The sequence below is a fragment of the Chrysemys picta genome, chromosome 21 (assembly GCF_011386835.1).
Source record: "Chrysemys picta bellii isolate R12L10 chromosome 21, ASM1138683v2, whole genome shotgun sequence".
In the NCBI taxonomy this organism is placed as follows: Eukaryota; Metazoa; Chordata; order Testudines; family Emydidae; genus Chrysemys; species Chrysemys picta.
Genome location: NC_088811.1, coordinates 4,030,530 through 4,042,893, shown reverse-complemented (window position 1 = coordinate 4,042,893; position 12,364 = coordinate 4,030,530). Strand labels below are relative to the sequence as shown.

At 42.7% G+C, this 12,364-nt stretch overlaps 1 protein-coding gene across 15 annotated transcripts in view; it reads left to right on the top strand.

Annotated features, from left to right (window-relative positions):
* Nucleotides 1-12,364, top strand: part of PRDM16 (PR/SET domain 16) — a 453,301-nt gene that overhangs the window by 419,529 nt on the left and 21,408 nt on the right. For 13 of the 15 annotated variants that reach the window (XM_065575146.1, XM_042854064.2, XM_065575150.1 and 10 more), the window contains 3 exons: nt 3,400-3,487; nt 8,725-8,894; nt 10,095-10,172. In XM_065575146.1, the coding sequence (XP_065431218.1) occupies nt 3,400-3,487; nt 8,725-8,894; nt 10,095-10,172 (336 nt within the window). The remainder of the gene's footprint in view (nt 1-3,399; nt 3,488-8,724; nt 8,895-10,094; nt 10,173-12,364) is intronic. The other 2 variants (XM_042854065.2, XM_065575145.1) reach the window with 1 other exon arrangement.

Sequence of the window (12,364 nt, the reverse complement as noted above, 5' to 3'; positions counted from 1 at the left end):
GCATCTCATGTTGGGTGAATTCCAAAGAGTTTGATTCAGATAAGAATGGAACAGTTCTGAAGTATGTTAGAACCTTTACTCTCGTGAGTTGAGAATGACTCTGTGTTTCCCACCTCAGTGCCAGCAATGTCCCTGGTATCTTCCTGCTGTACCATGGTACTTCAATCATTGTGGAGTGGCAAATACTAATTTTTAGCACCCGCAGTAAGTTGGTGCATTAGATTTGTGATCTAGGCACCAAATCAGACACTTACAGTTAAAATGGGTATCGGGGCCACCTAAGTGTCCATTTCAGTGTGCAAATGATGGATTTGGGCTTTCAGCTTCCATTTTCCAGATTGGCTCCACGGGTTTAGTAGTTTGTCTCTATATTGCTTCCTGCATGGAAACTGGAGCATCCAATACATGGCTATGTACCTGCACTGGTCCTCCAAGAAGAGGTGGTGAGGAAAACGGAGTCAAGTACTAGCCCAGTCTCAGACCGTTATTGGGCACACTCTTAGAGTTGGAGCTTGGCAACCCTTTTAATGAAAGGGATTCAAAGTTCTGCTGGCATGAGGGTCCCAGAGCACTTTGTCCATGTGCTCAGCGAGGTGCACACAGTAATGGAAGGGTAGCCCAGGCAAACACCTGCTATGCACTGCCTTGCTACTATTGCATGGCTGATAAGTGTGGGAAAAAATGATGTCAATGTCTAACTAGGCCAAAGAGCTGTCAGCTAAGATGAGGATTAGTGAGCCCTCATTGCTTTGCTGTTAAGAAAGCCCCAGTCTCCTTGCCAGCGCTTTCAGGGCTGATACTGCGTTGCTTACTTACATGCTTACTGTCTGGGGTGGAAAGAAGGCTGCTCCACGACCTGGGACATATAATATATTCTGTCTGGCACCTATCATGATCATCCTCCTCCAGAAAAATAAGTGATGATGTAAATAGTCCAGTGTTTATTTTTGTAAAAATATGTCTGGACAATAAATAAAGTGGATTGGGTGGGAGCTGAGAATCAGTTTAGTATTCCACCACCTCTGGGTATTCTCAGAAGGAATGCTAAAATAACAAAGGTTGAAAAAAGCACTTGCCAGTTAAAATAGTAGGCTCGGGAAAACTGTAAAGGACCAGAAGACAGGCGTAAGTGAAGGATGAGGGTGTCATTTGCTGCATTCCATGGGATGCAAATAGTTTTAGTAAGATATTAAAATAGAAAGTCAGTGGTGGAGTCACTTGCAAATCAGACTTCTGATGTAATGAGCTAAACAGCAACGGTTCCAAGTCCTAGCTTGAAAAAATATGGAAATATTTTGTTTCTAAACTTTATCAGACTCTCTCACATCATTTGGCTCCTCTTTTTTCTCCCCCCCTCCCCCCAAGGCAGCTTAAGTCCTTGACATTTTCTCTTGGTGATATAATTTAATGCAGCCAGACAGCCTGAAATCAGTGCAATTTTCAACTCAGCCTTGTTAAGGTAATGTTCTCAGGCACTGGGCTGAAAAGATCAGCGTAATCCTTTAGTCACTGTGGAATTTGGCTCTGACAGGGAGATCTGCCCTTTACTGTGTTCAGTGCTTGGCATTGGAAGGTGCCAGAGCTGAGCAGAGTGTGATATTGCTTCACCCAGGGCCTCATGTGAATGGTTTTTTAAATTTTTTTGATACAGGTTGGGTTGTTTCATGGGAAACCTTCTAGGCAGCTCAAGAAGGTGCTTCCCCGAACGAATACATCATGGCTAATTTCAGCCCTTCATGGAGGAAGGAAGGCTGAGTTGGCTGCACCATTGTTAGTTGCAGTTTAATACATCTGCCATTTTACACTTGATCAATTTGAAATTTACTTCTACAATTTGTCTTGTTTAAGCAAAAATGACTCCGTTCATGATTTTTATGTCCAAATCACTAAAAAATAAATAATAATAGTAATTGGGACTAAGTTTCAGATCCTCTTTTTTCTTTTCCTCTAGAAAGAGTAGCTTCAAATTAAATTAATACACTACCTAGCACTGTGCAAGAACTTTGCCCCTCATTTGGATTAAACTCTGATGGCAATTTAAACTATGTCCCAAGCGGCTGAGATGTAACAGCAGATTTTGTTTTCATTTATACTGGAGAAATGTGATTGAGGTCACGATGATGACGCTGGATTTTCACTGGTGTAACGGAAGTAGAATCTAGTCCAAGGTTTGAAAGATGCAGCTGCATTCCTTGGAGTTATTTTCCATAACATTATTCCCCCAGCAAATGGTCTAGTTCACACGTTTGCTGGATGACTTCACCGCATGGTTTCACTGCAAATCTATGATGCAATGACATTAAGGCCAATGTTTTGAAAAATAGGAGCCTAAAGTTGGGCTCTTAAATCCATATTTAGGTGTTTAAACCTGAGATTTTCAAAAGAGCCTAAGTAACCTCAGTGGGGTTGTGCTCCTAAGTCACTTAGGCATTTTGGAAAACCCAACTCTTAGGCGCCTAAATGTAGATGTAGGGCTTTCTTACATGGGGAAGAAGCCCAAAGTAGTTAGTGCAAGTGGGCATCAGCGACTCTGCATTAACTCCCTGTGTGAACACTCTTATTATGCACGAAGAGCATCTTTGTGTGCATCAGCTTAATGCACTTGGGAAGTATGTTAAGCTAAACTGCCTGAGGGCAGCCTCAGTGAGCGTCCACACAGGGAGTTAGTTCAGAGAAGCTAGTGCTCTTTAAATTCACACCCTAGCTCCCTGCACACGAACTTCCCTGTGTAGATATATTCTTAGGAGCCAACGTTTCAGCTCGAATTTTTGAAAATTTTGGTCATCGGCATTTACCAAACAAAGCCAATGTAAAGTATACCTAAGCTTTGCAGGAGAGGAAATAAATACAAAACACCTAATTATTTCAGCTGGATTTTTGCACGCTTTGGGGCTGCAGAATCAGGCCCAGCATGAACCATAAGATGAAGACAAACTGGGGCAAAGGTTGTTCCTTGCTATGGCTGCCACGGACTCAGTAGCTTCTCTGTCTTGCACTTAGCTATTGCAGCACATGTCGTTTTGAATCAGAACCTTCCACAACAGCGATGACCCTTTTAGGGTACAGGCGGCATATCTGTGCAGCAAAGGCACCAGGACACTCCTGCATGGGCACATCTAACCCTTTTGTTCATCACTAGCACAACAGCTGTGGTGTGTGTTGTAAAGTATCACCCAAAATATAAAGCATGGGCTTAGCCTGTTCTTTCAAAGAACTGCTGTCTGTGTGCTTTATGGGATCCCATTTGTGATTCCCATGTAAAGGGGGTGGTAAGGTGTGTTTATTACCAGAAACAGTCTTTAAATGCATTTCAACTGCTCTACAAATGACTTCTTGTTATTAGCTTTCTTCCCCGTTTACAGCCCTGTAGGGTATGTAACCCTCTGTGTTGTTGTCCAGCAGGGTGGAGAAGCGGAAGGTGACAGACCCAGTGGGTGCCCTAAAGGAGAAGTACTTGCGACCTTCCCCGCTGCTTTTTCACCCGCAGGTAAAACCAGGAGAACCACAATACAGTGTTGATAGGATGCCAAGAAATTAGAGATGGAGATGTGACATTTAAGTCACCTTGTTCGTACCTCCCTGATTGAACCCTACAGTATTTTCTAGCACTCATTTTTAAAGCAAGGTAATTTCATACCCAATTTTAGCATGGTCCTTGCCAAGGTCCAAGTGAGAAAGGGCTGGGCAGCTCGCAAGGCCCGTCTAACCTCTTGCTTCCCTCTCTTCCAAAATGCAGGTCTAATTCTTCATTGCCCTGCACCTTGTGCAGTAGTTTAAACCAGTGCAAAGTGGGAGTAGGAGGCTACAAAGCCAATCAGAATAGTAGCATTGTACAGTGCTCAGTTTACACCCCCATAACTATTGCACCAGTTGCAGGGCAGTGGAGAATCAGGCCTTCCTGATATAGTTAGTTCAAGAAAGTATTTGCTACTAAGAACAAGATTGTGCCCCACCTCCCTTGAGCCCCTGCACAACTATCGGGCACCATTACAGTCCCTGGGCTCCCAAGAGCTCAAAAGGGACTATACTCCTGAGGGAATTCTGCGCCTAAAATTAAAAATTCTGTGCACAATATTTTAAAATTCTGCAAATTTTATTTGTCAAAATCACTCTACATAATCACGCCAGTTTCAATTATTTTGGTAATTTATTTCAAAATACCTGTCAGCAAGTATGTCTGTAATAATACAGACAGACACAAATTTTCCCCCAGGAGTAGAGAGTTAAAGAAACCCTTATGACAACCCAGTTCCTGTTTCTCTGCCCTCTTCCCCACCCAGAGCCCAGCCAGGGGGCCAGACACCCACAACCCCTCCCGCCCAAACCCACCTGCAGAGCCTCCTCCAGCCAATACACCCGGAGCCCCCATGGGGCCCCCCAGCCCAGATACCTGCACCCCTCCCCCCAGAACCCAGCTGTGGGCCCCCATTTCCCAGACACCCAGCCCCCTCCCCCACAAAGCCTAGGGATCCAGAGGGAGAAAAAGCCTGATGCTCAGTCCGGGGCTTGCATGGAGTTTCCCACGTGCCGCCCTCGCCTTCCCTCAGGGCATGCTGGCAACTGCAGCTGCCGGGAACCCCCTAGCTGCCTCTCCACCACACACCCCCGGCAGTATTTTCTATGTGTGCACTGGGTTCTGCCAAGTCCAGCACCCCCTAGTGGTGGCTAGCAGCACTGCCGCTCATTTCTCTAGGGGAAAGGAAATTCTGCGCGCACAATGTTAATTTCTGCAAAATTCTGCATTGCGCAGTGGCGCAGAATTCCCCCAGGAGTAATCTGTGCCTCATTAAGGTGCAAAACATCTCAAATGGAGGGGGAGGAAGGGGGCCAACCCCCCAAGCAGGGGCTAGCAAAGTCAGTCACTTGCGGAACCCTGTGTTGGGTGTAGCAGTGGGCCCTGTGTGCAGAACTGTGCTTACAAGGCATGACTAAGCCTTAACCCCAAAGTGACTGTCAGTGAAAATCAGGCCCATGTAAAACTCATTGGCTAAGTACAAACTAAAACCTCCATCATTTAGCATTGCTCTGATGCTCTGTGTGACTCATTGCTCCTTTAGAGATAATACAATCAACTCTGCCATGCGGCCATACTGTCCTTTTCTATGTGATAGCCACCGGCTCCCCTCATTTGCTCTCTCCAAATGCTCTGTGAGCTGAGCTCTGTGGTCACTATTGTAGTCTCATTTATATTTACGTGCATTGTTCTCTTCTGACAGCATTTCCCACCTTGGATAAATAACCCACGGGTTTGTGAAAGCTGGATACTGGCTGCTTTCACGGCTAAACTTAGTTCCTTCATTGTTTCGCATCAGCCCGAGAGTTTGGTTAATAACTTCCCCTGATTTTTCCTTCAAGCTAGCTGGATAATAGCGACAGGCTGGTCAGGAACATCCTGTGTTTGTGTGAATTAGAATAGTGGGGATATCTGCCTGTAAAGGATCTGATAGCAGGGAGGAGCTACTAAGGCAAAGCCGGGGTCCAGCAAGACGGTGAGAAATTTACAAGCCCCGAATAAGAGCAGGCATTGGGTGGAAGGCTATTAACATTGTTCATGAAGTCCAGACCCCCTCCTCTTCCCATGGAAAAAAAAAAGATATGGAAGGCCTGGTTATCTCTAATAGCTTATTACACAAAATAGTCTAAAACCTAAATATCACTCAGTCTGAAACTTCCTGATAACTACTTTTTAAAAAGTACAATAGGTTCCTGTACAAAGGATATTTAATCTTGAGCTGTAAATTCATTCTGATCGGAATAATTAAATGGTCATACTGTTCCCATGTTATGTAGTTAATCTGATCATATAGATGGAGGCAGAGAGAGAAGACGCTTTTATCTAGAGTTGTGTGGAATTCATCCATAGTGTCCACCCGTTTAATGTCAGGGATGTTGTTTGCCTAAATCCCAACATTAAAGGGTTTTTATATGTCTTTGTCTGTGCTTTTCTTACAGCTCATATTAATCTAAATGCACGTGTGTATTTATTTCAGTATTTCTCTGAACTGGAACCCAACTGAGAAATGAATGGATTTCACTCCTACTGTAGGTCCGGATCCTGCAGCCATTCCGGATGTGAATAGTCCCATTGACCTTTTAGGAAGTTCTGGGTAGTGGAGCCTTTAGAACAGAGCCCTAATCTGTGGTTTACACACTGAACATTCGAAAGGCAGTTCTCCCTTAAAGCCAAATGAACTCCACACAGCTCTAGTTTCTCATCCGGGATTTCTCTGCAGCCCCTCTCCAATGATTTCAGTTAGTCTGACATGGTCTATTTTAAACGAACCTCTAGACAACATAAATAAATGGTATGACTTCATGATTACTTAATGGCAAACCCTTTCCCACCTGTTAACTTTCTTTTCTTCTTCCTTTCTTTTTTATTATCCCAGTCACTTGTTCCCTAAATAACAAAGCACCTCTACCACTAGAGAGGCCATGACCCGTGTTTAGAATTTTAAAATAAGCCCACAGCTGTCATGCTAGCAAACATCTCTGACTAAGTGCCTAAAGAACAGGGCACAACAAAAGATATCTCCAGGTATTCCAGCAAAGGACAAAGTGACATGGCTCTAAAAGATCCGGATAGCATTTTAACATGATGGTTTTGTTACATGACTGGCAGCTAGGGCAGGACTTTTGCTGTAAATGCTCAAGTAACCTTTTCAAATGGCTGATGCTAAGTGTTACTTACTATTTATCATAGGCTGTGAGTCTCCAGCTAACGGGCTGTGGCTCTATTAACGAGAAATGGCTTTATTGTTCCTCTTTTTTTAAGGTTTATGGCTGGTCGTCAAACAATATCTTGGCTCTCATTCCCCCCAACCCAGTTTAATATAGTGTAAACGTGCAAAAGGTCACCCCTTCCTGTACACTAGAGCATCTAGGTCTTGATATATGGCTTCCTACTCCCTTCCGCTCACTCACTGTCTCCCCTGCTCTGCGGCTGGCTCTCCAGCTCACAGGATCCCACTGCCCCCATCACTCACTTTTTCTTTATGATGTAATCTGCAGCGAAGAGGCAGTTTTATTGCTTTCTTGTTTGTTTCACCCAAATTTTCAGTTTGGTGTCTTGAAAGAATCCTCATGAGTGGGGAAACGAATGTTAATAATGTTGGCCAGTTCCTCTACATTGAATTTCTCCCTGGGATTTCCTGCATGAGCGTTTTGATTCTAATGAAAGTAACGACGTTTCATTTTGCTTTTTTCCATATTTATTTCTGCATGTGACTGGATTTATTTGCTGTCCCCTGGGTCTGTTTATCCATCACACTTTGGTCATTTAATCCAATGAATAGGTGCTGGAACTATGCTTGAAGTGGTTTCCATCATACACAGGGTTTACAGTTTGGTTTAATGGCTCTCAGCACCCCACGATACAAATTGTTCCAGTGCCCCGATCCCATTCCTGGATGATCTGACAGCCATTGATGAATCAGCTTCCATAAATCCTAGAAATTACTGGTGATAAAGACCCATTAGTATTGAGCATCCCTGCTCATGCACCTTCTTCATAGAGCAGTGACCATTGCGGGCTGGGAGGGCCCCAGAGCTTGGGCTGCAGCCTGTGCCCAAACGTCTACACTGCAATTAAACCACCCTTTAGCCCGAGCCCTGCAAGCCTGAGACAGTTGGCACAGGCCAGTCACAGATGTCTAATTGCAGTGTAGACATACACTGTGTCATGCCACTGGGACTTTCTGAATCCTCCAACCCTGCATCCCCTCTCCGCACCTCCCCATTCTGTAGGTTTTTAAAACATGTAGTTTATGGCATCTCTAAACCCTCACTCTCTCAACTGCAAGGAGCCCAGAATATTTTGGCTGGAATTCTCTTCCACTCCAGGAAATGGGCCCATATCACACCCACCCTTTCATCGCCTTTACTGGCTTCCTAGCCTTCTTTGTGTCTAATTAAAACATTGCCCTCTTAGCTTTCAAAACTCTCTGGGGACTCACCCCATCCTAGCTCTGACCTCACATCCACCTACTCCCTGTCTGCTCTCTTCACTCCTCCAAGTTCAGCCTCATCTCTGTCCCTTCTCCATGGCTGGCCATCACTCCTTCACTTGTTCTCTTTCCCCCTCCATACATCTAGAATTCTCCTGCCTCCTCCCTGTGAGCCACTTCCAGTCTGAAACCTTCCTTTCCTCTTCACGCGGGGGTTGTCTGTCTCTCCCTCTCCCTCTGAAGTCCTTGGTGAGACTGTACGTGTAGTGGATACCCTGTTAAAAATGAAATGCTGTATTCTACATTCCCAGCCTGTGTTTGGTTTGTGTTTGAGGGAAGTGTTTGCTCTACAACTTCTGCATTCAACACTTTTATCTAGTTTCACCACCACCGCCCTGAGCCTCGTTTAGATAGGGGGAGAGAGAAGCCAAGTGCATTCTGAGGTTGTTATTAGTGCCAAAAGTCAACATATGGGCATAGCAGACGATAGAAATGTGCCTGATACAGCTTCTAAATTCTGATGCTTATTGCACACCCAAGCTTGGCTTTATCAGCTGAATCTTCGTCTGATTTCTCAGAGCCTGGTTAATTATTTCCAAGGGCATTGATTGGGTTTAAGTGAATCTATTTTACTCTGTTGAGCTGGCTTCTGAGGGTGTGAGCTAGAGCCTGCAGTAGCCTCGGAAACACACAGTACAGCTGAGAAATGTGTTCTGTGCCTCCGGTGTTCTTCTTTCAGTGGCTTTTAATAACACGACTTCTCTACTTGTACAAACAGATGTCAGCCATAGAAACTATGACAGAGAAACTGGAGAGTTTTGCGGCCATGAAAGCAGACACCAGCACATCCCTGCAGCCCCTCCCACATCACTCCTTCAACTTCCGGTCCCCGCCCCCTACGCTGTCAGACCCCATCCTGCGCAAGGGCAAGGAGCGCTATACCTGCAGGTAAAGGACAGGCACTGCCAGTAGAACTAACCTGAGATGCTCCGTTTGGGAGTTTGGTTCCATACTTGTTAAGGCAACATCCAATACAGACATGTTATGGGGCACGTGGAGAAAAGATACACAGAACAGAATCTGAGAGGAGGATTCTGGTGACACATTAATTCTAAAACTGTTTGTTTTTGTTTGAAGAAAATTCAGCATCCTCCTTTTACCTATAACCTTAATCTAGCAATTCTCAGGCCAAAGAGAATTTTCTAAAACAAATTTATTTGGGGGGGAGGGGCGGCTAAAATAAGGCTTTATATAATGCAAGCTCATTGTAGCCTCAACAATCCGAAACTTTGCCACTTAAAATGATATTTTATGCAGCAATATGTCAAATGTAGGCATAGCCACAAAAATATTTCTGGATCCATTCCATCGGCAAAACCCCATATCTGAGCATGCATATTGAGTAATAATAATCTGCGTCTACACACCCATATTTTATGTGCAATTACCAATTTTTGTGCTAATTCTCATTGCCTTTTTGGGAGGGTGGATGCATCCATTTTGTCCACAATTGACATCTAGTCTTTAGTCCGAGATTTTACTTAGGTATTCAGAAATCCCGGGATTCTATTATTCCTCATGTAAATCCATGCTGGTTCATGTTCCCCACATGGAAACATTAACTGTCAGGTTTTGCAGTGGCAGAATTTTAAAGCTTTATTTGTTGTTATCATGGTGCATTCTCTGTGTGTAAATATATCCACTCCTCCTTTTGTGTTTATTGTGAAATCCAGTTCCCTTTCTTATTTTCCTGCTTTCTGGTCTCTTACCACTTCCTAAAGCTGAACCACCTGGTTCGAAGCAGATGGTCGCACCTGCAGTAGTTCTTCCAGACAATGGTAATTTATAGTCATGTAATGATGGGTATTTGATCCTGCTTTCCTGTTCATTCTCAGCATTTGAGCATAACCCATTGTCTTTTGCCCTTTTCCTTTTAGTTTGCATCTTAAATACAATTGATTGTACCAGTTTCTCCTGCACTTTAATAGTGTGTTGTTGCACAGGTCATTTGAGAAAGGATAATGTTCTCATTTGGGAATGTTACCAAAATAAGTGACAGAGAGGGATAGAGAGTTAGGGGGTTATGAAGTGGCCTTGTATTGGAGAGCATTAAGGCACTCATGGTTACTTTGATTTTTGCCTTCTTAGGTACTGCGGTAAGATCTTCCCCCGGTCAGCAAATCTGACAAGGCATCTTCGGACACACACAGGAGAACAACCCTACAGGTGATACTCTTGCCCAGATAATATCCCTTCTCTTCATGTTGAGAGCCTGGTTCACCACTATGCCATTCCATTGATTTCAATAACATTAGCCCTGCACAATACAGTAGTACCATTGTATTACACATAGTGATTAACTCTCTCATTAACCATTCTCTTCAATGAGAGCTGAAGACTGTCTCCAACTGTTTTGTAGGGGGTGTCAGTGAGCTAGCTGTTGGGTTTAGCCAGATTCGTTTTCTTTTAATGTTTGCCAGAGATGCCTTGAATAACAGATTATTGAACCTTTTTTGTATATCTTGTTTGAAATCTAAGTAAGTACATAAATATGAACTTCGTCAGTTTGAAAGTATTGGTTATCAAGCAAAGGGCCTGATTTTCACACTTCAGTCTGCACTTGTGTGTGCACAAAATGGCACATGTGCAAACCCACACACACCCTTTTTTATACCTGTTTGCCCCGGCACATTCAAGGGCTAGAAACTTTGTATGCAAAATCCACTTGGTGCAAATGTTTGAAAATTTAGTAGAGCTAATTGGAAAATTAATATTTTTCACTGAAAAATGATGGTGGGAAAATTTGCCAAACTTTTTTTCCTTTCAATTTTCCAATTAGTTTTATTGGTTGCTCACAAAAATTTAGAAAAAAAAATGTTTGTAGGCATATGTACATGTAAAACTGAGCTCACACAAGCGAAGGACAAGTTGTGTCCTCACCAAGGTTTATCATAATATTTATCAGAATTCTCAGAACAAGCCTTGGTTACTGTTATTGAGGCTTATCATTAATATCAACAATTCAGGTAACTTTCATTGTTGTGATGGTGGTTTAGTAATTAATACCAAGGGGTATCTCTACGCTAACTACAGAGACCTGTGATGTTGACCATCTAAAGGCAAACATAAACAATTTTAGGAACAGCAAAAGGCCATCTGGTCAAACATACTGAACATTTTTGGTGGTTTAGCTTAACTTAATGAAGCCACTTTTCCCCCTTATTTAAACCTTTCCAGAAGAGTTAAATTTTGATTGTAAGCATTAAATAAAGAATTATTTGTAAGGCCTCTCTAAAATGGCATATATTTTGTAACCACTCACTTTTCTTCTAATTCTTCAATTTCATTATTTGATACGAAGTGAATGAATACTGATATTCACTCCGCACCCTTGTTTCACCAAAATGCACACTCCCGGTTACGCACAGATTGTGAGTCCAGTTTTCTTCCAAAAAAGGAGACATGCAACCTAACAAAGGTTAGGAAAATAAAGATTTATTTGATCTGGTCTTCTCCCAGAAAATGAGCTCTGTGTGTGTTTTTTTGTAATAGAGGTTTGACTTCTGGACAATGTTGCATTGGAATAGTACTCCTGAGACTTAGTGCTATGTTTACAGAAGACTTTAATTATCATTGATTTTCTTTTGCTCTCTGAGAACTGCGATTTCCAACTTTAGCAACAATAATTGTTTTGAAAGCTTTTTTAGCAAACATTGACTTTGTCTGGGTAAAGGGACCTGGCTGATTCTCAGGATTGTTTTGTTCTTGTTGTTGCAACTTTTCTTTTGACTCTTTAAGCAGTTCCCGTGTTCACACTTGTAATTTGGAAGATTATTCAAACTCACATGTGCACAAACATGAACAAAACCACCTACATGAAACACAGACCCAGAGATACAAATGGACATGCCTGAATACAGAAGCAGTATTGTTAGAGCAGGAATTAGCAAAATGGGAGACGTAGGTTCTGTTACTGACTGCCACTGATAAACTGTCTCACCTTTGGCAAGTCACTTTACCTGTGTGTGTCTTAGTTTCCCCATCTGTAAAATGGAAAAAATACATTACATTATGGGGGTTAATTAACTAAAGTTTGTACAATGTTTTGAAAATTTAAAGTGCTACTTATTTTGTTACTGAGCCACACACACTAATGTACTATACATACGTATTTAAAAGCAAAATGGTTAAAGATGGTTTGACTGTATCATGATGTGTGCACATCTTTGTGATACAGTGGATTTAGGAGGCAGTCTTTCTTATTTACAGTTCTTTTCCCCCATCTAGTCTAAAATTCAACAGTATGTTTCAGAACTCAAGAATAAAACAAAGCAATCAAACTTAACTATTTCAATTTCCTTCAGAGGAGGACAAAATAAGTTTGGCTTGTTGTGAAATAATGTCAGATTTCTCTGGCT